This window comes from Pipra filicauda, unplaced genomic scaffold (genome assembly GCF_003945595.2).
Source record: "Pipra filicauda isolate LSUMZ 115617 unplaced genomic scaffold, ASM394559v2 scaffold232_size1229904_pilon, whole genome shotgun sequence".
Lineage (NCBI taxonomy): Eukaryota > Metazoa > Chordata > Aves > Passeriformes > Pipridae > Pipra > Pipra filicauda.
The window spans coordinates 111,763-136,760 of NW_024104346.1; the positions used below are offsets into that span (position 1 = coordinate 111,763).

Sequence of the window (24,998 nt, forward strand, 5' to 3'; positions counted from 1 at the left end):
GGGTGCCCACACACACATCCTGGCCGGGGGGTGCCCACACACACATCCTGGCCGGGGGGTGCCCACACACACATCCTGGCCGGGGTCTCCCAGGGCAGCTCCGGCTGCAGCTCCTCGGCTCATCCCGCTCCTCTCCCAGCCCCGTGTCTGTGCCAAATCCTCACCACCATCGTGCCAACCCCCCTGTCACCATCCAGCCGTGGAGGAGCCCAAAATAGCCCCGAGCTCACCTGGAGGGGGGCGGGGGGCCGGGGCTGCCGCCTGCCCTCATCCCACTGCTCCATATTAATGAGCCCCTTCCTCCTCCTCCTCCTCCTCCTCCTCCCCCCGTCCCTCCCGGTGTCCGGCGGTGCCGAACCCGAGCTCAGCGACACGAGCCCACCCGCGCTCGGCTCCGGCCGCCTTCGCCATGGCCGGGGGTCCCTCGTTGTTCCAGCTCTGGCTCGTGCTCCAAACCTCCTGCCTCTGCCTGGCCCAGCTCGTAAGTCCTGTGCTCGATCCCGCTCCGCTCCGGGCTGGGATGGGGCTGGAGAAGGGATGGAGAGGGGCTGGATGGAGAGGGGACGGTCCCCGTCTCCCCCGTCGCAGTGCTGAGCGCCCCCGCGACTTTTGGCTTCTTTTCCCAGCACCTTTCCCTTGCTTTTCCCAGGAATGGGGGGGTTGGGAACAGCCCCCAGCCGGGACCCACCGCCCCGACCCACCCGGGACCTCTCCGTGCCAAAAGCCCCGCGGGAAGAGGGGGCTTGGAAATCTGGGACTTGTTAGCTGGACAAGCTCAGTTTTATTTTCCCCCTCCGCCCTTTCCCTCCCCAGCAGCCGCCGGATCTGCTTCCCATCACCTGGGAAAATGTCCTTCTCCTTTCCCGGGATGTGCTGCGGCTCCGGACTGAGGGGGCTGCGGGGGGTCAGACCCTCCCAGGGCTGCCCCGGGGGGGGGGACACCAGCAGCGGGGGTCCTGGGGGTCCCGGTGGACACTCCGAACTCACCCAGGGACAGGAAAAAACGGATCGGGAAGAAGGGAAGGTGTCCCCCCGCTCCTCGGGGTGAGCAGTGCAGAGGAAGAGGCAGAGTTCCTCCTGGGAGCCCACCTGGGAAAACTCTCCCTGCCTCGCAGGGATGGGGGTAAAATCTGGTTTTTAGCCAGATTTTTAGAAAAGATTTTGGAAAATCTTTCCACGCGGCTCCTGTCGGCACAGTTTGGGGGGCAGCTCCCTCCTAGAACAGCCCCCCGGGATGCCCGTGGGCTCGTGGTGCCAGGGGCTGGCCAGGGGAGCGGGCTGGGGGATGTGGGAGCTGCGGGAACAAGGAACCATTTGGAAATCACTCGGGCAGGACAAAGGTGCCTTTCAGGGGCTCTCGCAGGGACCGGGACTCGCTCCCTCCCCGACCGCAGGGTTTGACCCAGGGCTCTCCTGTTCCGTGCACCAACCAGCAGCTCCCCTCACCCCTATATATTTATATTTATTATTTAAAATAACCCACCCTGGGGGGGGGGGGGGTCGGAGGAGCCGCAGGAGTTGCAGCCCAGCCACGTCTGGTTCCCATTTCCAGGAACGCCGCGGGTTCCGTCTCCAGGACTGGAATCTCTTCCCCCCGAACTCCCCGTTAGGATAACAGAGGTTTCTTTGCAGAGTCCTCTGCAAACCTGCGGGCCGGGGCCGGGCCCCGGCAGCTCCCCCGCCGCTCCTCAATGGAGCTTTTGTGCGGAGCCGGGAGCGGGGCTGCGGGACACGGGCACCGAGCCAGCCCGGCACGGGGACAGCTCCCGCCGAGGGCCGGGGGTCCCCACCTCACCCCGGGGCTGCCGGCCCCCAAATCCTGCCAGGGCTCCCAGAAATCCCGCTCTGAGCCAAGGGGGGGCCTTGGCAAGTGATGTCATCACCCCGTGGAGACCGCGATCCGTCTGGGCAGGAGCCCCCGAGGGTGCCAGGGCAGGAGGGGGCAGAAATGGGGTAGAAATGCTGCCATCACCCCATGGAGATCCCACTCCACTGGGGAAGGAGTCCCATTGAACCAGGGCAGGAGGGGGAAGAAAAGGGGTAGGAAATGAGCAGGGCATGGGGAGCTGGTGGTGCCAGGAAAGGAAGGGGCAGAAGTGGGGTAGAAATGCTGCCATCACCCCATGGAGATCCCACCCCATTGGGGCAGGAGCCTCTGGTGGTGCCAGGGAAGGAGGGGGCAGAAGTGGGGTAGAAATGCTGCCATCACCTCATGGACATTGTGCTCCGTTGGGGCAGGAGTCCTCTGGAACCAGGGCAGGAGGGGGAAGAAAAGGGGTAGGAAATGAGCAGGGCAGGGGGAGCTGGTGGTGCCAGGGTGGGGGAGATGCCCTGGATTTCCCCATCCACGCCCTGGCTGGGGGGCACAGTGAGGATCCCGCAGAGCTGGGCCGGCCTGGGGGGCTCCCTCCATCCCGGTGGGTCCCCAGCATACACCAGAGGCTCCCACTGTCCCCCAGCATGTCCCGGGGTGCCTCTGCTCCTTCCTGATGTGGATCCCACCCCTCTTCCCTCCTAGAGAGGGCCACCGGGCCAGCCCGGCCCGAGAGGGCCCCCCGGTCCCCCAGGAGTGCCGGGAGCGGACGGGATTGACGTGAGTAACCGGGAACCTGAGGGAGGCAGGGAGGGAGGGAGGGGAGCCGCGGGACAAAGAGGGACATTGTGTAGGGCGGAGGCTCGGCCAGGGCAGGGGATGCCGGTGCCGTGGGATTCCTGCTCCGTGCGAGTCCCGCTGCTCCTGGGCTGGGGCACACGGAGCGTCCCCGGCTTCTCCTGCAGCCCCGGGCAGCAAAGGTGGCACAGGGAGCACAGCTCCTGCACTGAGGGCTCCATCTCCAGCCACAGCTGCCCGTGGCCTCCCGAGCACCTTGGAAATTGGGGGCTGAAGTGGTTTTTGAGGGGGTTTGGGTGTTCCTCTGTCTGGGCAGCAGAGGATGCTCAGGGGGCTGCAGGGTCAGCCCAGAGGTGCCCAGTGAGGGGGGGAGGCAGGGGGGCTGGTGGGGAGCAGGACACCCCAGTGGGGTGCCCTCAGAGCGGTGATGTGGCCAAGGGCTGTGCTGGGGGGGCTGTGGCTCCAGATCCTCCCCGGGCCGTGGAGTGGGGGCCCGAACAGAGGGGAGATCTGTGAGCCAGCAGAACGTGCCCTTTCTCTGGGATGTGCCCCCAGGTGTTATTTTAGTGCTATTTATACCCAGAACAGCCACAACCTCCCCTCCCCAACCCAGCACAGCCCTCCCAAAACCCCAACACAACCCACTCTTCCCAACCCCAGCCCCATCCCAATTCCCCACCTGGCTGTGGAATCCAGCATCCCAGCTGGATTGAGCCCCCCTCTGGCTTGAGGAGGGGGACAAGGATGCTGAGCCCCCCACCCTGGGGGGTGACAGGTCTCTTTTATAACCTCCTTCCTCTCCCCAGGGTGACAAAGGCCCTGCTGGAGCCCCGGGCTCCCCGGTGAGTACCCGCCCTCCCCCCAGCTCCCCGCTGCTCCCCCTCCTCCCAGAGGAGCTCCTTCCATCCTGCCCCCTCCTCTTCTCTCTTCAAGGGTGTCAAGGGGGACCCCGGAGCCCCTGGCCCCGATGGACCCCCAGGGAAGCCGGGCATCGACGTGAGTACCCACCCCCTGCCCCCCCCGTGGGGTCCCTGCCCGCAGCAAACTCCTCTTACCGTGTCTGTCCCCCATCAGAACGGGCCCAAATCCCTGCCTGCGGGAGCTGGAAGCAGCTCTGGAATCACAGCAGAGCCCGGGCAGGGCTGGTGCCACCCCCTCCCACTGCCTGGGCACCCAAAAGCACATCCCCCTGCACCCCAGGCAGGGCAGAGCTGTGCCAGGGGAGCATGGACACCTTGGGCATGGAAAGGCTTTTCCTTGTCCTTTGCTGCTGCTGCTGCTGCCCTGTGCCCTCACTGAGCTCTTGTTTCCTCCAGAACAAACCTGGAGCAATCTCGTGTCCCCTCCTGCAGCCACCCCCCTGGCACCCATGAGGTGGCATCAGTGACTCCACCACTGTCCCCTCCCTGGCACGAGCAGAGTCACCACAGAAGTGGTGGCAGAAAGGGGACAGAGCTGTCACCTCCCCCTGCCTGGCTGCTGGGATGGGTCAGTCCCATCCCCAGGTCCCCTGGGTTGGGTCTCAGGGGTGTGTGATGGGTGCCCAGGGAGGGCTGGGTGGGCTCCTGCCCCATGCCCAGGTCAGTGCCAGGGACTTACCTCCTGATCAGAGGGAATCCCGAACTGCAGAGTCCTCTTCTGTGCCTCTGATGGCCCTTCATGAATCTTTGGGGGTTTAGTTATTCTTCAATAATAAATGAATAGAGAGATAACTGTCACTGTGAGCATGGATTATTCATCCAGCTGGATCTGCCTGCAAAGGGATTCAGCTCCTTCCATGGGAACAACCCCAGGGGCTGGGAATAACCTCTGGGATCTCTCCTCTTGCAGGGCCTGACAGGAGCAAAAGGGGAGCCAGGACCCATCGGAGCACCAGGAATTAAAGTGAGTGAGGGGCTGCTCTGGGGCAGCTTCTCCAGGCTCCCACTTTCCTTGGCTCCCACCTTCCCCTCTCGGAGCCAGCAGGGACCAGGAACTGGTGATGGAGGTTTTGGCAGTGAGGGGGCACCAGGGCTGGGTGAGGGAGGGGGGATTTTAGCAGCTGCCAGAGCAGACCCACCTGTTTCTGCTCCTGACTCTCCTCCTCTTCCTTGGCAGGGCCAGCCTGGACTTCCAGGGCCTCCAGGGCTCCCTGTGAGTATCTGCTGCTCCCACGGGTGCAGGGGATGCACCCACTGCTGTCACACGGGGGGTGGGGGCAGAGCAGGACTGTCCCCAGCCCCCCCAGCTGGTGCTGTGGCATCACCCTGCTGGGGACACGGATCCTACAGGGTCTGGGGGGTTGGGGAATTCAGACCAACCCTCTTTCTCCCTCTTGCAGGGCCCTTCTCTGCCAGGACCACCCGTGAGTGCCACACTGGGGGGTTGGGGGGATGGCCAGGGATCCTGCCTGGAATTGTGCTGGGAGAGCTCAAATCCCAGCACGCCCAAAGGGAGGCCTGGGGGTGTGACCTCTCTCACTCAGGGAATGTTTGTCTTCTCCTTAAGGGGCTTCCAGGCCAAGTGGGGCTTCCTGGAGAGATCGGGGTGCTGGGACCCAAGGTGAGGAGTCAGGAGGGGACATGGGAAAACCTCCCCTCCCTACCCCAGGATCTGCCCCTCTGCACTTCAGGGCTCCTGGGACAAACAGGGATGATCCTGGAATGTGGGAGGGTGGGACAGTGGGGCTGGAGGGGTGGCAGTTCTGTGCCACCAGCCTGTCCCCTGGTGCCATCCACCCTGGGGATGTCCCCGTTCCTGCTGTGACATCCTGGCTCTCCAGGTCTCCATCACCCCTCTCCACCCCAGCTCTGGAAGCACCTGCCACCTCCCCAGCCCTGAATCTCCTTTCCTGGGTCTGTTCTTTCCCAGGGTGACCCTGGACCCGACGGCCCCCGGGGCCCCCCAGGCCCTCCAGGGAAACCCGTGAGTACCCCCCGGCCACCAACACCTTCTGCACGAGGGAGAAGCTTCCCCCAGGCTCAGCCCTGGCTCTGGGGCCGGGACCTGGGCTCTGCCACGCCCCTCCCTCCTGGGAAATCATCCTCATACCAACCCAGGGATGCTGATGGTCTCCTTCCCTCCAGGGCCTCCCAGGACACATCCAAGGACTGGAGGAAGGCAGCGCTGATATCCTGGTGAGCTGCCATGGCCTCGTCCCTCCAGCAGGGCTCTGCAGGGCCCTGGAATGCAGCCCTCCCTGGAATTCTGTCCCTGGGGAGGAGCAGGGTCTCCAGCACAGCTGGGGTGTGAGCGGGGGGTCCCCTGTGTCACCGCTCCCACGTGGCACAGGAGCCCGTCCTTCCCAGCACGGCTTCTCCACAGCCTCCAGGTCCTTCCCCAACTCATCCTGTGCTTCTTCTTCCCCCCAGTGCCCGACCAGCTGCCCCCCAGGTCCCAAGGGCCCCCAGGGACTGCAGGGACTGAAGGTAAGGGAGCCCTGGAGCTGCTGGGGTGGAACAGGGACCGTCACCTCCAGCAGGTTGTGGCAGAGTGGAGGATCCATCCTCGCTCTGGAGCCACAGGGAGGGAGCTCAGGAACTGCCCTGCTCCCCTGGGAGCACCAGAACACACGTGCACAGAGAGCTCTGGAGCCACAGGGAGCTCAGGAACTGCCCTGCTCCCCTGGGAGCACCAGGACACACGTGCACAGAGAGCTCTGGAGCCACAGGGAGCTCAGGAACTGCCCTGCTCCCCTGGGAGCACCAGGACACACGTGCACAGAGAGCCCTGGAGCCAAAGGTGCCGTGGGAGAGGCCTCGAGTGGCTTCCCAGCTCCCACCAACCCTTTCCTGGGTGTGGGACCCCATGCCAAAGCCCCAGTCCCAGCCCTGCCACTGCCTCAGGAAGCTCCAGTGGGCCCCCCAGGGTGGGCTGAGGTGGGCAGGGGGGCTCTCAGGACGCTGCCACAGCCCTGCTGCTCTGCCAGGGGTGCTCACGATCTTCTTGTTCCCCCGCAGGGACACAGAGGCCGCCCCGGTGCCCTCGGGGAGCCCGGCAGGCAGGGGGGGCAGGTGAGTTCCCAGCACATCCAGGTGTCCCTGGGGCCTCTGGAGGAGCAGGGGATGGACCCAGCGGGAGAAAAGGGGGGAAAAAAGGAAGAAAAGAGGTGGGAGAGGAAGGCGGGAAATCCAGGGCTGGGAGAGGGAGGGGGACAGGGTGGTCTTCCCAAGGTGGCTTCCCGGGCAGGGACACCTTCCCCATCCCCTGCTGGGTCCCAAGGGAGGGGGTCTTGTGTCCCCAGGGCAGTTTGTACCCCCACTGCCCCCCAACACTCAGTTCTCTCCCTGCCCAGGGCCCCAAGGGCGACGTCGGTGCCTCTGGAGAACAAGGAGTCCCCGGCCCGCCGGTAACACACTCCCCCCTCTCTGCTCCTCCACCCCCCAGGGCCCCAAAAACTGGGGGTGCCCACTTTGTGCTCGGCCCCAGACACCGGGGAGGTGACACCAGTGTGTCCCACACAGCCCTGGGGCTGCAGCAAAGCCTTCCTCCCACCCATCTCCCTCCTCCTCCCAGGGTGTCACCACCTCTCCCAACAGAGACCTCGGCTGCTACCATGGATAACTCCTGGGCCAGGACAAAGCTCTCCTGTGCCCCGAGCCCCCCTCACCCCACCTGAAAGGGGGGGTGCAGCCCCCAGCTCACGGCAGGGCCGGGGGGGGATTAAAGCTGCAGGAGCTCCCTGAGCACTTTGAAGATGAAAAGCAATTAATGGGCTGAGCCCTGGGTCCAGGGAAGGGCAGAACTGCTTTGAAGCAGAGCTTTGGCAGGGCAAGAGACTCCAGTTTGGGCCCGTTGCTGTGATGGAATCGACAGCTGGAAAAGCACCTGCTGGGGGGCTGCAGGATTAGGAGGGGCTGGAACCCCCCGTGTTTGGCCAAACGGGCTGATTCCCAACCCCGGGGGTTGCTGGAATCGCAGCCTCCCCCTGGGCTGCTCCAGGGGGGCTTCCCAGCTAAACTGGAACTGTGCTTCCCTTCCCCACAGGGACCTCAGGGCCCCAGGGGGTACCCCGGGATGGCAGGACCCAAGGGCGAGACGGTGAGTGCTGCTGGGGGGCTCGGGGGGCCCAAATTCCATGGCAGCGATTCCCAGGCTGGAGGCGCTTCCCGGGACCGTCACCAACACGTTGGGCTGCCTTGGGGAGCTGGACCTGCCTCCTGCTGGGTGGGGCTGGGGGTTGGGGTGCCAGGCATTGACCCCCCCTTGTGCTCTCTTTGCAGGGCCCTGCTGGGTACAAGGGCATGGTGGGGTCTGTTGGAGCGGCTGGGCGGCCGGTGAGTGCCCCCCCAACCCCACCCCGGGGGCTCAGGGACCCCCCAGTTCCCTGCTCAGCTCTTGCCTTTCTCCTCTGCAGGGCAGGGAAGGCCCCAAGGGACCACCCGGGGACCCCGGTGAGAAGGGAGAGCTGGTAGGTGACCCCCCCAGTGCCAGTGTCCCTGTGCCCCACGTGGAGAGGGGCTCTGCCCAGGGTGTCCCATCTCCTCCCTCTGCCAGCCCCACCCTCTGCCCCAGGGGCACACTGACCTGACACTTGCCCTCTCCTGCTCCAGGGTGGCCGTGGCATCAGGGGACCCCAGGGAGACATCGGCCCCAAGGGGGAGAATGTGAGTACAGCTGGTGGCACCTGTGCCAGGGCTGGGAATGAGCCTCTTCTGTCAAGGAGAAGATCCCTCTGTGTCCCATGCTGTGTCCTTGCACCCTGGCAGGGCTGAAGCTTTCCCTTCCCTTCCCTTCCCTTCCCACCTCTTTTTGTCCCCCCATGAGCCTTTCAGGTGGGACAGAGGTGATCAAGTGACTCTCCCCCCCTGTCGCAGGGTCTGCCGGGCATCGATGGCAAGGATGGCACCCCGGGTATCCCGGGGGTGAAGGTGAGCAGGGGCAGGTGCTGCCTGTGCTGGCACAGGGCACAGACACACCCTGAATCTCGTGCTGGGAATAACAGGGATGGCAGGTGGGATAAGCTCCCAGCCCCTGGCTCCACTGCTGGCTGGTGGAGATTGGCAGTGCCCCCCCTTTGCCCCACCCGTGACACCCTCTGTGCCCCTCCCAGGGCAGTGTGGGACAGGCTGGACGCCCGGGAACGCCAGGACACCGGGGACAAGCTGTGAGTGCCGGGGGACCCCCCAAACTGGGCTGGCACCCCCTCACCCGTGGGGTGACACCCCTATCCTGGGTGGTGCCAGCGCCCAGCAGGGACGCTGCTGGCAGTGCTGTGCCCAGGGTTTGAGCCCAGCTTGGTTTCCCCAGGGCTTGCCAGGCCAGCCGGGAAGCAAAGGTGGCCCGGGAGACAAGGTGGGTGACCCCCCTGCCCCGAACACCCACTGTGACCCCACAGCTGCTGTGCCCTCAGCCTTGTCCCCACGCTGTCCCCTCCCCACCCCTGCTGTCCCTGAGCCACCTCTGTCTCCCCACAGGGTGAAGTGGGTGCCCGTGGCCAGCCTGGTGTCACCGGTGCCCCAGGGCAGCTTGTAAGTACAGAATGTCACCGTGGCCCCCCCGGGCACAGCCTGAGGGCTGCTCTCTCTCTCTTTTTCTCTCCCTCTCTCTCTTTTCCCTGTTTCCTGTCAAACCAAAAGCATTACTGGGCAGTTTTATCCCCCCTCTGCCCCTCACGGGGTCACTGCTCCAGCCCTGTGTCCATCACCTCCTCGGCCACCAGTGCCTGCAGGGGACACGGGCACGTCCCTGGGGAAGGATGTGATGCCCAGGGATGCCCGAGAAGTGCCCTGGGTGTTTGTGTCTCTGTTTCAGGGGGAGCCCGGCCCTCGGGGCGAGCAGGGCCCAGAGGGTGTCCCTGGGCTGAAGGTGAGTGGGGGGCACTGGGGGGGGCTCTGGCTGTGCCAGGAGCTGCCCCTGACTGTGCCCTTTTCCTGGGTGTCCACAGGGCGACCGGGGCGAGCGTGGCCTCGTGGGGCCCCCGGGGGAGCAGGGCAGAGTGGTGAGTTGTGCCTACGGCAGGGTTGGGCACTGGGGGGGCTCAGCCCGGCGGTCTGGGGGCTCTGCCATGGATGCTGAGCCCTGAGGGGTCAGTGGGACACAGCTGGAGCTCGCCTTTGATCCAGCCTGGGCTCAATCCCGTGCCCATCCCGCTGGGTCTGGCTGCCCCAGGGGGAGGGATTAACCCGGGGCAAACAGCTCAGGGATTAGTGGTGCTGGGACCACGCTGGGTTTGCAGCCCCAGCAGGGACAGGAATTTCCTCCCAGCCCAGCAAGGGGGGGAGAGGCTGCCTGGGCCCTCTGGGAGGCTTTTCTGGGGTGGAAAAATAGCCCCAAAATGACCTTTGTCCCTTTTCCTGGGGACAGGATCCCATCCCTGGATGATTCTCCCTCTTGGCACAGCCTGGGTGGAGGCTCCTCCATCATTCTCTGCCCTACTCCGCCTCAGAACCTGGATTCAGGGGAGGTTGGGATGCTGGGGGGGCAGCCAGAGCTGCTGGAGGGAATTGGGAGCTGCTCATGCAACCCATGGCCTTGGAGAGGATGCTCTGATAGGGGAGGAAGGTCCTTCCTTTGCCTCTTCTCACTCATTTTTCCCTTTTTCCCCATGTTCCCTTGATTCCCAGGGGCCGAAGGGCGAGCAGGGTCATCCAGGGATCCCGGGACCCCAAGGCTTGCCAGGAGTCAAAGGAGACAAGGTGAGTGCTCTGCCTGCTCAGGGCAGAGCTGGGGCTCAGGGAACGTGCCCTGAGCTGGGCTGATCCCCCTCTCCTTTCTCCAGGGCTCCCCAGGGAAAACTGGCCCCAAAGGCAGCGTTGTGAGTACATCCCCCCCTGCCCGGGCTGAGCCCGTGTCTGACACGGCTGACTCCAAACACCTTCTCCACAATTCCCTCACGTCCCCACGGAACTCACCGTGTCCAAAGGGGAGTCCTCCTGCAGAGGGGGTGGCTCCTGGTGGGGGAAGGTTCATCTCTCCTGTCGCTTTTCCTCTAGGGAGACCCCGGTGTCCACGGCCTGGCTGGGCTGAAGGGAGAGAAGGTGAGTCCTGGCATGGGGTGGACGTGGGTCCCTGTCCCTGTGGGGTCTCCTGCCCAGCATGTTCCCACAGCAGCACACCCCAGGGGGGGTCCACGTGCATCCCCCCAAGCTGCCTCTCCAGGGTCCTGCTCCCTCCCCATCGCCTTTCCTGTGTCCTCTGTCCCCACAGGGTGAATCCGGAGAGCCGGGGCCAAAGGGACAGGTGAGTCCCGGGGGGGTTTGGGGGCCAAAGGGACAGGTGAGTCCCAGGGGGTTTGGGGACCAAAGGGACAGGTGAGTCCCGGGGGGGTTTGGGGACCAAAGGGACAGGTGAGTCCCGGGGGGGTTTGGGGGCCAAAGGGACAGGTGAGTCCCGGGGGGTTTGGGGACCAAAGGGACAGGTGAGTCCTGGGGGGGTTTGGGGACCAAAGGGACAGGTGAGTCCTGGGGGGTTTGGGGACCAAAGGGACAGGTATCCCGGGGGGGGGGTTTGGGGGCCAAAGGGACAGGTGAGTCCCCCGGGGGGGTGTGGGGGACCAAGGGACAGGTGAGTCCCCGGGGGTTTGGGGACAAAAAGGACAGGTGATTCCTGGGGGGGTTGGGGACCAAAGGGACAGGTGAGTCCCGGGGGGGTTTGGGGCCAGGGGGGCTCGGAGGGACCCTCAGCCCCAGCTGACCCTGCTGCTGCTCCCTGGAGCTGCCTCGTGCTGCACACGGGCGGCCCGAGGGAGTATTTTCCCTGGACTGGGCTGCAGTGACCACGCTCAGCCCTGGATCGGGGGGCTATGGGGGATCTTTGGGGTCTCGGGGTGCAGCCCCTGTACCCAGGACAGGGCTGAGCTCCTGAGGCTTCTCTCCCTCCCTTGCAGCAAGGCATCCAGGGTGACCTGGGCTTCCCTGGCCCCTCAGGGGATGCAGGAGCACCGGGGGTGAGGGGCTACCCCGGCCCCCCCGGCCCACGGGGGCTGCTGGGGGAGCGTGGAGTGCCAGGGATGCCCGGCCAGAGGGGCCTAGCGGTGAGTACCCCCTGCCCCACACCCCCCTCACCTCCTGCCACCACCAGCTCCTCCAGTCCCGCAGGAGAATTGGCCTCTGAAGCTTTTCTTCCCACCTGAGTCCTCTGGGAAGTGGCTGCTGTTCCACTCAGGGGCTGCCTGATTGATATATTGATATATTTCTAATATAAAATAATATAATATTTATAGTATTATTATATATAATTATACACATTATATATTATAATTATACATTATATATTATCATATAATATATAATTATATATTACATATAATTATTATATATAATTATATAATTATATATAATTACTGTATATTATCTATTATATATAATAGATATAATTCTTATATATTGTATATTATATATTATAATATATTCTATATTATTATAAATATTTACAATATTCATAATAAAATAATATAATATTTATAATACTTACAATGAAAAATAAATATTGATATGTTTATAATATAAATATATTATCATGATTACGATCATCATCATAATTATATATATAATATATAATATATTAATAATATATATAAATATATATAAACCATCCAGCAGCGGGTTTAGCTCCAACGTGGCCTTTGCAGCCTTCCTGGGGTCGGGATTTTTCCGTATAAACCTCATTTTAGGCTCAAAAACGTGGCTGCAGGAAGTTAATGCCACGAGCAGCGGGCACGGTGTGAGCTGAGCCTGGAGCACTTGGACTGGGACAGGATGGAAAAGAGAAGGGTGGGAGGGTGCTGCTGGGTGCAGGGGGTGCTCAGGACCAGGGGCTGGGGCTGGGAATGGCTCTGTGGGAGCAGGTGGGGACAGAAGGAGCGATGGTCCTTCATGGCCTGTCCCTCCTGTGCCCGCCAGGGCCGGGACGCCGGGGACCAGCACATCGTCGACGTGGTGCTGAAGATGCTGCAAGGTGAGGGGGGAGCAGGGCACTGCCAGGCAGGTGGCAGCCAGCCCGTCCCACCCATCCCACCCCATCCATCCCACCCCACCCCACCCCATCTCATCCCACCCCATCCATCCCACCCCACCCCACCTCATCCCACATCCCATCCCATCCCACCCCACACTGGCCTCCCTCTGCCCCACAGAGCAGCTGGCGGAGGTCGCCGTCAGTGCCAAGAGAGCTGCCCTGGGGGGAGTCGGTGCCATGGGACCCCCTGGCCCCCCTGGGCCCCCAGGGCCTCCTGGTGAGCAGGGCCCACATGGCCCCATGGGCCCCCGAGGTGTCCCCGGGATCCTGGGAGCCGCCGGGCAGATCGGCAACGCGGGACCTAAAGGTGGGTCCAAAACTCCTCCTCTGCCCCCTCCACCCCTGAGCAGGGGCAGCCCCCCATCCCTCCCATCCCATCCACTGCCTGGTATTCCCGTGGCTCCATCAACTCCCTCCCTCCCTGTCTCTCCCCAGGGAAGCGAGGAGAGAAGGGCGAGCGGGGAGAAGTTGGCCGTGGCCACCCAGGAATGCCGGGTCCCCCCGGGATCCCAGGTGAGACCCTCTGTGCCCAGCACGGGCAGGGCTGGATGCCCCTTGCTGGTGGGATGCTGAGCCCAGGAGTGGCTCTGAACCTTGTGGTCCATCCTGCAAAACCTGCCCAGGTTCATCCCCTAAACCTCCTCCCTGCAGCACCCTTTTCTCCCTCCTCACTCTGTTTGTGGGGTCATCCTGGCAAGGGCCAAATCCCACCCCAGGGAGACCCAGCACAGCGTTCTCCTCCCTCCCCTTTGCTGCCCAGCAAAGCATTTTGCCATATGGATCCTTATCTCCTCAACAGGGAAAGGGGGAATGGATTCAAACGGGAAAAATAGTAGGTTTGGGTGGGATCTTGGGAAAAAATCCCTCCCTGGGAGGTTGTGAGGCCCTGGCACAGGTTGCCCAGAGAAGCTGTGGCTGCCCCATCCCTGGGAGTGTCCAAGGCAAGGTTGGAGCAATCTGGGATAGTGGAAGGTGTGGGGGTGGAACGAGATGATCCTTAATATCCCTTCCAACCCAAGCCATTCCATGATTCTCCAAGCGTCCTCCCCCCACCCCTTTCCTGTCCCCCCTCTTGCTCTGCCAACACATCCCCCCTTCCCCTGCAGCGTTTCCCCCATCCCAGCGCCCCCAAGCCCCCAAATCCCGTTCCCATTGCAGGCCTCCCCGGCATTCCCGGCCACGCTCTGGACGGCAAAGCGGGCGAGCGGGGCCTGCCGGGCGCCCCGGGAGAGGCTGGCAAGCCGGGACTGCCCGGGCCCACGGGGCTGCCCGGGTTCTGTGAGCCAGCTGCCTGCCTGGGAGCCTCGGCCTACGCCGCTGCCCGCCTGGCAGAGCCGGGCACCGTCAAGGGCCCCCTGTACTGAGGGGCAGCACCAGGAGAGACCACGACACTGCAAACCCCCAGGGAGACCCCCCACCCCTCCCTCCAGCAGCCAGAGTGGGAAGCACATCCCTGGGAATTCGATCCGGGCTGGGAAGAACCCCAATCCCACGGCTCGGGAGCGGTGGAGGATAAAGAGTCGCCTCCAGTGCCACCCTCGGGGTTCGTTCCCTGTGCCCCTTCCCAAAGAAATAAATTGTCTTTTATACAAACCCTCTCGCTCTGTTATGTCCTGCTTGGTGCTGAATGGGCTCATTGAAATTTCCTTTTTTTTTTTGTACTTTCTTTTTTTAAAATTTTTTAAAAATTTTTTAATTTTTGAAATTAATTTTTTTAATTTAATTTTTAAATTTTTTTTAAATTCAATTTTTTAAAAATTTTTTAAAATCAAATTTTTAAAAATTTTTTAAATTCAAATTTTTAAAAATTTTTTAAAATCAAATTTTTAAAAATTTTTTAAATTCAAATTTTTAAAATTTTTTTAAAAAATTTTTAAATTCAAATTTTTAAAATTTTTTTAAATTTAAATTTTTAAAAATTTTTTAAATTTAAATTTTTTTAATTTAATTTTTTTAATTTAATTTTAAAAAAAATTAAATTTAAATTTTTAATTTTTAAAATTTTTAAATTTTAATTTTTAAAGCCTTCCCCCCCCCTCCCATTTCCAAATTATGGTTTGGTCATTTAAGGCACTTCCCACATCCAGGCCTCGTTCAGCCCCGGGCACTCACAGAGCTGTAAATCTTTGTAAAATAGGATTATTTTATGAACTGTGAGTAGAAAACCACCGACTTTTTTTACTAAAAACGGACAATAAAAAAACAAGATGGATGGTTAAGAACTGAAATGTGTTGATTTCTTTGAATCAAACCAAGACTATCCGGGGGTGGTGGTGGGGAGATTATTGGAGGGCTGAAATTGGTTTTTCTGTTGTTTCAAGCCCTTTATTGGGCATCTCAATGGCTCGGTCACACCCTTGGGGACAATTCCAGCCTCTCCATAGGTTTGCTGAGCAAACTTTCTCCCTTCCCTCTGGCACCGCTGGAAACGCAAGGAGGAATCTCCCACCCCGAGTGGAATTTCCCACCCCCGAGTGGAATTTCCCACCCTGAGCATCCCACATCGGAGCAAATTCCCAGAGGAATTTCCCACCCTGAGTGGAAATTTCCCACCCCAAGCATCCCACATTGGAGCAAATTCCCGGAGGAATTTCCCACCTCGAGCATCCCACGTCGGAGCAAATTCCCAGCGAGCGAGGCCGAGTCAGACCGGGTCCCCTGGCAGCCGAAGGGGCCAGACAACGATTGGCGAGGCTGCAGAGGGTATCGATCCCCTAAACAGCTGCAGGGGGGGCTGTGGCTCCGCCGGGACCCGCGGGTGTCCCTCTCGCTCCTGCCATCGACAGCAGGCGGGGTTAAAGCCCCGCAGCAGCGAGATAAATAAAAATCGATCCCTGTTTATTAGCGAAGCATGTTGGGCTCGGCAGGGGGACAAATCCCAGGGCACTGCGGTGGGAAGGGCTGGAGGGGCCTTTCTGGAAAAAGGGCAAGGAGAACAGGCACAGGGAGCAGCAGGAGGCAAAAGGCGGCTCGGGAGGTGGGGGGTCATCCTGGCAAGGGTCAAATCCCAAATCCCACCCCAGGGAGACCCAGCACAGCGTTCTCCTCCCTCCCCTTTGCTGCCCAGCAAAGCATTTTGCCATATGGATTCTTATCTCCTCGACAGGAAAAAGGGGAATGGATTCAGACTGGAAAAAAATTAGGTTTAGGTGGGATCTTGGGAAAAAATCCCTCCCTGGGAGGGTGGGGAGGCCCTGGCACAGGTTGCCCAGAGAAGCTGTGGCTGCCCCATCCCTGGGAGTGTCCAAGGCCAGGTTGGAGCAACCTGGGACAGTGGAAGGTGTCCCTGCCCATGGCAGGGGGTGGAATGAGATGATCCTTAATCCCTTCCAACTCAACCCATTCCATGATTCTCCAAGTGTCCTGTCCTCATTCCCCGTTTAAATTCCCTGTGCCCTTTCCAAACCCAGATCGAATCAGCTCACTCCAAGGGGATTGTCCTTCACTAAAACAAAACCTAAAAAATTTGGGAGCGAATTGCAAATGTTTTATTTGCAAGCAGGAATTCAATCCAGGAATTAAAGACGCCGTGGATTAATTAGGGGCCGGGCTCTGGTTGTTTCCCGTTGAGTGGCAAATCCAAACCTGCCTCTCCATCAGAGCCCTCATAAATATTCATCCACTAAACAGCAGATCGGTGCCATCACAGAGACAAGAGAGACTGAAACCCAAAACCACCGGAAAACATCCAACCCCGTCCCAAATCCCATAAAAAAGACCCGCTGCTGGGAGAGGGGAAGGAACAGCCCGGCAGAGCATTTGTCTCCGTTTCTGGGGAGATTCATCCCGGTTCCATGCCGGGAGGAATCCAGGTTGTCCAAGCCCTCCGGGAATGCGCTCCAGCTGTGCGGCACATCTGGGGCCGCCCGCGCAGCCCAGCCCAGCTCTTCGCTGCCGTTTTCCCCACGAGAGGGAGCTGCCAGCCCGTGGAATTCCCTCTTCCAGCCAGCCCACGGCGGCGATATTCCCGATAAACTCAGTTTTCCCCCCTGGAAAGGGCTGGAGGATCGTGCCAGGGCTGCTTTGGGACGGGGGAGAAAGGGTGAACCCCCTTCGTTCGACCTCTTCCCACCTCTGGGATGGGAAGGCACTGGGAGAAGGGAAACTCGGGCCCAGAGGTTTCCTGCAGGGACACAGAGGGGCTGAGAGCTGTGGCCCTGGAGCAGGGAAAAGCCACTTCCAGGAGGGAAGCTGAGCTGTGGCCCTGGAGCAGGAAAACACCAATTCCCAGGACAGACCAAGGGCTGTGGAGGCTGGAGAGCCTCTGCTGTGCCTGCAGAGTGTCCTGGGCATCCCAGGAGGATGCAGAATCCCCCAGAAGCCTGGGGGGTCCTCAGTCTTGCACCCAAAGTGCACACCCCAGGCAGGGGTGGCAGAGGGCCAGGATGCTGATCCAGCTGATCCCGTGGCCTCTGGAGCCAGGAAACCCTCCCAAAAAGTGCTGAGTGCAGTGGTGAACGAGCTCTGCCCTGGCAAGGGGCAGCTTTGACCTTCCAGACACTCCCCAGCACATGCCATGGCACAGCACAGCCAGCACTGGGTGCTGAGCCATCAGAGCCTGGCAAAGCCACTGCCTGGGAGGATTAAGAAGAGCAGGATTTAATTAGAATGCCAGGGAAGAGCTGTCTGGGGCTCTTGCTCTTTTCTCTCCCATCTGCTCGTGCCTTTTGAGGCTGCTGGGAGCCAGCCCAGGTCCTTGTCACCTCAGCCAGTCCCTGTTCCCAGTTGTTCCAACCTGTTTTCAAAGCAAAGACGTGTGGAATCTTTTAACATTCTCACCAGGGCTTCAAGAACCTGCTCCCACATTGATCCCTGCAGCTACAAAGGCTCTGGGAGCACGAAGGTTTGGAGTCCAGCACCATCTCTGGTTTTCAGGGATGGGAAAGACAAAAGGGAAAAGTGAAAAGGAATCAAGACAGACCCCTCTGGGTTTGCACAAAGTGCTGAGGCTCCTGCAAGGGCTTTGTTTCCCTTCCCACCTCCTTTGAAAGCCGTGGGAAAAAGAGAAAAGGAAGAAGCAGTTTGATTTCTGTGGCCTGGAGTCATTCCACTGTCTCAGGCTGCTCCAACCTGGCCTTGGACACTTCCAGGGATCCAGGGGCAGCCACAGCTTCTCTGGGAAACTGTGCCAGGGCCTCCCCACCCTCCCAGGGAAGGATTTCTTCCCAATATCTGGACTAAACCATCTCAGGGACCACCCTCAGACCCCACTGTCTCCTCCTTGGTTGTCCGTGGTCACCCACCCCAGGTGACATTTCCCTGGCACAGGGGCCACCAAATGTGCCCCCAGGGCAAGGCTGGCACATGAATAATTCAGGAATGACATCAAAGTTTCCTTGAGCTGATGCATTGATTAGACCAAATTGCCTCCCTCACCCTCGAGGAGGTAAAGATGAGCTAATCACCGTTTGTTCTCTCTCAGATAGATGATTAACCACAAATTAGAATATTAAACAGAGGACTTTGGGTGCGTAAATTAACGGCTGAGAACTGAGTTAATTATTGGAGGAGCCATAAAACTGCTTATTTTTAATTCTTGCATTATTGTTTGATTTTTTTTTTTTGGCCTCTTTTGGAGAGGGAGTTTTTTTTTTTTTAAAATGGCTTGTTCTGCTGTTGTGGCTGTAGGAGCTGGGACACACAGGGTAAATGACACCAGTTTGAAGGCACAGCCTCACTTTGCCCTCCCTAACTCGGTTTTCCAACCACCAGACGCAAATTTCAGAAGCACAGGATATTTTTGGGGTCAGAAGGGACCTTGAAGATCATCCCCTTCCATGGGCAGGGACACCTTCCACCATCCCAGGTTGCTCCAAGCCCCGTCCATCCTGGCCTGGGACACTTCCAGGGGTGGGGCAGCTCCTCTGGGAAGTCTCCCTGAGCCAGATGCTGTCAAGGAGCTCCTGTTCCTCCCTGAGCCCAGTTAGTGGTGCCAACAGTGGCAGTGGTGGCACCAGGCCACCAGCACAGAGAGTCCTGTCCCCTCCTCCCCGGGGTCCTGCCACGGTGCTCCCACACCCGGCAAAGGGGGAAGGAGCTGCTGACAAAAGGCTGATTTAATTACTAGAATTGTTCTGATTACAGCCTGCAAACACTGTTATCTTGTAATTATTGCCAAGAACATGCCATTAGCACATGATTAAACACAACGTCTTGTGGGCTGCTGCTGATTGTCTGATGCCTTATGAACTTAATTACTTCGTGCTGATCGAGAGCAACTGCAGGGATGGAATGGGGCAGTGGCTCCAGAGGGGAGAGCTGGGGCACCCTGCAAAGAAGGGGCCCCTCAGCTCCTTTTTCAGGTGCTTGGCCTCAGCCAAAACCCAGCCACGGGCAGGATCAGCACCTCAGTCCTTCCCTTGCTCTGCCCCAGACCAAGATTCCTCCCAGACAAAAGGTGCCAGGACAGAAAGCTCTTGCTGCCCGTGGAGTGCCACCAACTGCACCCGACCCCCAGAGCTTCCAGGCTTTTCTTTCCTGGGTTTGATGCCTCTTGTCCCGTGTTTAAACTCAGCCCCCTGGAGCTGCCAACACACACAGGGCACCAGCCTCCTGCCCAGGGCTCTCTAAAAGCTCAGGAGCCTCCGTTCAGCAGGGACAAACCCAGAGGTCTGTTGGGTTTGTGCAGATGGGAAGGTGGTTTTGGGGGTGCCTGGGGGGGGGTCACGGGACAGCCCCACGGAGGGGTGGGTGGATTTGGGATGCTGATCCCCCCCCTCACATGCAGTCCCAGGACATGCCCTGGGTCCTGGCAGGCAAAGTGAGGGGGTCCCTGCTGTTGGGGGGTGAAGGTCCTGCATTCCCAGCTCCCCCATCCCTGGGAGCCCTCCAGGACGAGCCCAGCGGTGCCTCCCAGCCCGGGAGCAGTTTGGGTTCCTCCCAGGAAAAATCAAGCAGCTGCTGCCTCAGGGACCCTTCAGCACCTCTCACAGGCTGTCACCCTGCCCTGGTGACAAGGACAGACAAACCAATCCTGACATCTCATTACCAGGATTAATTTTCAAGCTCGTTCTCCTCCCGGATGAGGAATTGGCACTTCCACTTTCCACCTCTCCCTTGGCCCCCAGACTGCCTGGGCTCCAACTGAGCCAAGAGCAGGAAAAACACCCCCCTCTCCTGCTTTCCCTCCCCTCCTGCCCTGGAAATCGGTGCTCAGGTGGTCTCTGGCTGCTCACCTGCATCCTTCCATGCCCCTCTGTGCTGCTGCTTCCACAGGATCCTTCCCCTCCCTGCAGGAACCGCAGCCTCAGCTCCAAGCTTGGACTTTCCAGGCACCAAACTCCTGGAAACTTGGAATGAAGATGCTGTGGGTGCTCAGAGCAGGCTGTGCTGGCCATGGCCACAGGTGCTTGTGCCCTGTGCCCACAGCTTGGAGGGGAGGAGCAGGGGGTGCTGCCCACCTGGGCAGGTGCCACAGGACAACCCATCACCCCAAACAATTGCTCTCAGGCCCATCTTCATTAATTGGTGGGCTTTTCCTGGAATCATGAAGGCTGGAAAAAGACCTCCCAGGTCATCAAGTCCCACCTTCCCACACCTGTCCTCCCATGGAGCCCAAGAATTTTGGCTCATCCCCATGTCCTTGCCCCAGCCTGATGCTCCTGGGATGAGGAAAAACCCTTGGCATGGGGAAAAACCCTTGGAAACACGGCTTGGCTGCTGGATCCCACCTCACTGCAGGGGGGGGAGTGGGATCTCACCCTCCCACCCCCCAGAGTGCCCATGTGGCTGTGCCAGGGATGCTGCTGCTGCTGGAGCTGCTGCTTTTCCCTGATCCCGACGGATTTACTGCACATAACTCCGTGCAGGATCTGCTTTCCTGGAGTCAGGAAGGTGTTAAATGGAGAAAAGCGGAGGAGAAGGTGAAAAAGCTGCTGTTGGGGTGGAGTGGGAGGCAGGGGAGTCCAGGAAGGCGCTGCCTGACCCCAGTCACGGCTCCGAGCGCTGTTTGTGTCTCTCCCGAAAGATAATTCCCATTGCAATAACTTTGCTCCCATCAGGAGGCAGCCTGGTGTCAGATCCAGTTTTGTAACCCGCCGAAAATGCCTTTTCTCTTTCCCTTTCGTCCTTTTCTTTCCTGTCTTGCAGGGAAAAAAAGGAGAGAAAATCCCCAGCTGATTTGCTGCTTTATAGAGTCGTGTGGAGCACGAGCAAATCAATACAACAAACTGTTTCCATGTGATTCCTGAATAAACAAGGTCCCAGGCAATTCAGCCGGGTGCCTGTCATGTTCATGTACCCTGTGGATCACGGGCTGAAATGAACCCAAGATGTCTCTTTGCAGGATTTAATCACAGCTCGAAATTTCTCCTCTCTCTCCTCAGCACCAGCCGGGCTGGAGGAGGCAGTTTGTGTGCCCAGGCACGGAATTTTGGGGGAAAGGGGATACAGAGGTGAGGACAAGGAGAAGTGGTCAAAATAAGAGGCACAAAATATCAGGGAAGCCCAACCTAAGGGATGCCTCTCCTTGTTTTTTCCCTGTTTGCTTGTGGTTTTTCCCTGTTTTTCCCTGTTTTTTTCCTGTTTCCTTCTTTTTCCCTGTTTCCCTGGTTGCACCCATTTCTTCACCTCCTTTTGGGCCGCCCAGTTCGTTCCTGGAGGTCCCTGAACCTCTTGGCAAAGAGCATCTTCAAGGACACCAAACCACCCTGTTCTCCCAGCTCTGCTCCCAAGTCCAGCTCTTGCTTATTTCGAGTCAATATTTTTCCCTTTGTAGCTCGAGAAAACACAAACGTTTGGCATTAAATCCCATTTCCTCCTCCTTATTTATTTATTTACAGCCCCGCAGAGCATTAAATCTCCACGTGTCAGCCACCAGGCTCATATTTCAGCCACACAGTGGCCAGAGGTGCTGGGGGGGGGGGACTCAGGAGGGGTTTTTTTTTTAAGGATTTGGCTCAAAGTGGAGCTGGATTTCCATAAATCCCGGCTCGTGTCTGCGGCGAGTCAACAAACTGTGTCAACAGCACTGGGAGAAAGGAGGAATACAATAGTCCCCATAAAAATCCATCTTTCCACAGGGATGGATTGAAAGGTGCCCTGTTCCTCCTGGGATGAGCTGGCTCCCTATCTCCAGAGAGCAGGACGGGGGGTTCGTGGCACTGCAAATCCGGCTCCGGGGCTTCTCCCGCCGGATAAAACCCCTCCGTGGCTCTGTGACAGAACAGGCTGAGCCAGGATCAATTCCCTGGGCTGGTTCCTGTTTGCTCAGGCAGTTCTGAGGGGCTCTGTGTGGGTGACAGCTTTGGGCTGGCTCAGGTGCCAGCCCTCCCCCTGCAGGGCTGCATTTCCTCCTGGTGCTGTGCTGAGCCAGCTCTGGTTTTCCCAGCAGGACTGCACATCCCAGGACCAGGGGCTGCACAGAGTCACAGGATCATTAAGACTGGAAAAGGCCTCCAAGGTCATCAAGCCCACCCTGTGCCCGATGCCCACCTTGTCCCCCAGCCCAGAGCACTGAGTGCCACGGCCAGGCCTTCCCTGGACACCTCCAAACCTTCCTGGGCAGCTCCTTCCAATGTTTAACCAACCCTTCCATGGAGAAACTCCTTCCCATGTCCAACCTGACCCTCCCCTGGCACAGTTTGGGGCCGTTTCCTCTTGTCCTGTCCCTTGTTCCCTGGGAGCAGATCTCGACCCCCACTGTAAGAAAGCCACCCCCTGACTTTGTAAAGAGTTCTGAGGTTGGGGCGAGGGGAAAAAGAGATAAAGTGGAGTATTTTCAGTTGGCAACCAAACTTAGATCGGGTTGTGGCAGGTCAGGTGGGGTGCAAATATTTTTTGCACCCCCAGGAAAGCAGATCTTCTCACTTCCAGTTTTCCTTCACAATAAAATAAATGAGTCCACAGCACCCACATTAGTGTGAGAGGCCAAAATCTGCTGATTATTCTGACTGTGTGGACACACAGGAAAAGGTCCTCTGAGGTGTTTTAAACCATTTCTTGCTCTTTACAACCCCCCCTCCTTTTTTCCAACACCCCAAGCTACGAAACTGGGAGCCTGCAGGGTCTTGTTGTCGGGATCTTTCCCAAGTGATGGCAAAATTCAGAACCAGAACGACACTCCCGAGGGCACCTTTCATTCAGGATCCTCAGCTCCTTCCTAAAATCACTGTATTTTCAGGTTTGCTTTCAAAGCATCCCCTTGCTCGTGACCTGCCCTTGTGCCTCGTCCCCGGCGCTGCCCACGCTCCCCCTGGGGTGGATTTTACTCCCTGCCAGAACAGGAGGTGTAAGGAAATCAATCTGAGCTGATGGGGCTCCTAATGGCAGGTTAGGGAATAAGGGAAGCATTAATATCCACCTCCCTGTAAGCCTGGAACAGTAGGGTCCCAAAATTCAAATCTCTTCTGCTTCAGGGACTTTAAATGAAGTAAAGATGAGGCTTGACCCTCGAGCCACAAGCTCCTGCTGTTTGCCCCAAGGAATAACATCATCACCTGGCTCCTGGGAAGGGAAAAATGAGCAGTTCCAGGGGAAATGTGGGTTGTTGGGACCGAGGTCAGGAGAGGGTGGGGTGAAAACCTCCGTGTTTGCTCCCTGGGGGCTGCTCGAGCAGGAGATGCCTCTGAAGCTCCCCAAAATGAGCCCAAATAAATTCCATAAATATCTCCTGTCCCTAACTGCTCATCTCGCAGTTGCAGATGTCCTCTGGCGCTGGAAAATCCCCTTGGCCCCTTTTTAGCTTGTAGATATTTAATGGGAAATTAGGTCTTAAATCCTCCGTCTCCTTCCCGGCTGCCGCGGGCGGGCGAAGGATTGGCCCGAGGCCAAGGGCAGGAGCAGGACTCAGCATTCCTGTGCTGAATCCAAGTGTTGGCACCTTCCTCTGGGAATCCTGGCTCTGGTTTTTACCCACCCTGGCCATCAGCAGAGAGAGCTGGAGCCACCAGACTCAATAACCGGGAGGGGAAGGATGGGGCGTCCCCTGCTCCACGGACCCCTGTTCTTCACCAGCCCCAAATACCTGCCAGAAAAGTGTCTTTTTATAATTATAATTCATGATTTTATAATCATGTCGTTACTAATACTCTATATTAGCTCTATTTTATATCGTTATTTATTATAAAATATAATTTTTATCATTATTTCCCAGCCACAGTTTGTCAGGCTTGTCCCAAGGGCACGAGGCCACCCAGACATCCTCCTCCTTCCCAGGATGTGCCCCCACAAACCTGCTCCACAGGGAGAGACACCAGGGAGAGAACAAAGACATTTTTAACATAATAAAGAAATTTTTAAAATAATAAAGAAATTTTTAAAATAATAAAAGAAATTTTGGTGTATTTAAGGGGGAATAAAAGAAAAAAGAAAGGTTCAATCTCCGCCTCAGACACAATTATATCTCATAATCTGCTAAAAGCCAGGATTTATCCCCTCTTTGATAGGCAGAGCCCTTTCCTTCCTCTGGTGTTTAACCTCAAATCCCTCTCCCTCTCTCATTATATTTTATCACAGTCTGGGGAGAAGGACATTTTAAATGCTGAATGAACAGACAAATGTTAAAAAAAATCCCACCCCAACAACCCAAACCCAAGCCCTGCAAGAGCAGCATAAATATGGAAGGAAAATAATTGTGCATTAATGCTAATTGAAACAGTGAGGGCCCCACTTAGGCCATTTGAATATGCATCAATCGAGCAAAGTATTAATGGAACTAAATCAAAAAAAAACCCTGATAAAAGAGCCACTGCTTCCTTTTCACCATTAATATTGTTAAAGTGTTTTACATCCTGGGAATAATTGTTTGTTTGTGGGTGAGAATTAACCCATAACTCAGCAAATCATTCCCTTTGATAGTTGTTGTTATTTTGATATTTCTCAGAGTGGTGCTGAACACCCACAAAAATCACAGCCAGCACTGGGGGGGCTCTTTTGGGGAAAAATCTAACTCACAACCAGTGTGGAGCTGCTTTATTTCCCTGTCTCAGTTTCCCCCAGGTTGTTCTCTCCTTTTTCCCTCCTTGTGGTCCTTCCCAAAACCATCAGCACCCTCCTTGGATCGAATTCCCCCTGCCAAGGTCCAGCCCAGCATCTCCGGGGGCTGAGGGGCTCCCAGTCCCTCCTTCCCCTCCATCCCTTCCCCATTCCTCCTCCCCTCTATCCAGCTGGTTTCTCCCCATGGCACCATCCCCTACTCCAGGCAGGAGAGGGATGGAGCCAATTCCTCCCTGCTGGAAGCACAGGCTGTGGAAAATCAGGCTCTGAGGAGGCTGGAGAAGCTTTGGAGGTGGAAGAAAACACCCCCTTCCCTTCCTTTAGGAGGCAAAATGCCCCGTTCCAGCCACCTCCCCTCTGCAAGTCTCACCTTCCCCGCCCTCGGGGAGGGGCTGGCGCTGCAGAGGAGGGTGTCTGAGCAGCCACAGCATTCTCCGGGTGGCACCTGGCTGCCAGCTTTCCACCCCGGCAGCTCCAGGGATGCTCCCAGGACATCCAGCCAGCTCCCTCTCCCTCT

General features: G+C 58.1%; 1 protein-coding gene across 1 annotated transcript; it reads left to right on the forward strand.

Moving 5' to 3' along the window:
* The first annotated feature begins 330 nt into the window (after positions 1–330).
* On the forward strand, positions 331–14,188 carry COL9A2 (collagen type IX alpha 2 chain). The gene is made up of 32 exons (XM_027743230.2): positions 331–481; positions 2,519–2,593; positions 3,418–3,453; positions 3,545–3,607; positions 4,442–4,495; positions 4,709–4,744; positions 4,932–4,955; positions 5,099–5,152; positions 5,462–5,515; positions 5,677–5,727; positions 5,962–6,018; positions 6,550–6,603; positions 6,885–6,938; positions 7,577–7,630; positions 7,813–7,866; positions 7,947–8,000; positions 8,143–8,196; positions 8,407–8,460; positions 8,643–8,696; positions 8,840–8,884; positions 9,007–9,060; positions 9,344–9,397; positions 9,477–9,530; positions 10,156–10,227; positions 10,311–10,346; positions 10,525–10,569; positions 10,739–10,771; positions 11,418–11,564; positions 12,433–12,487; positions 12,666–12,854; positions 12,983–13,060; positions 13,706–14,188. Exons 1-32 carry the CDS (start codon positions 410–412, stop codon positions 13,909–13,911), a joined length of 2,076 nt encoding a protein of 691 aa, XP_027599031.2. The 5' UTR covers positions 331–409; the 3' UTR covers positions 13,912–14,188.
* Positions 14,189–24,998: the final 10,810 nt, after the last annotated feature.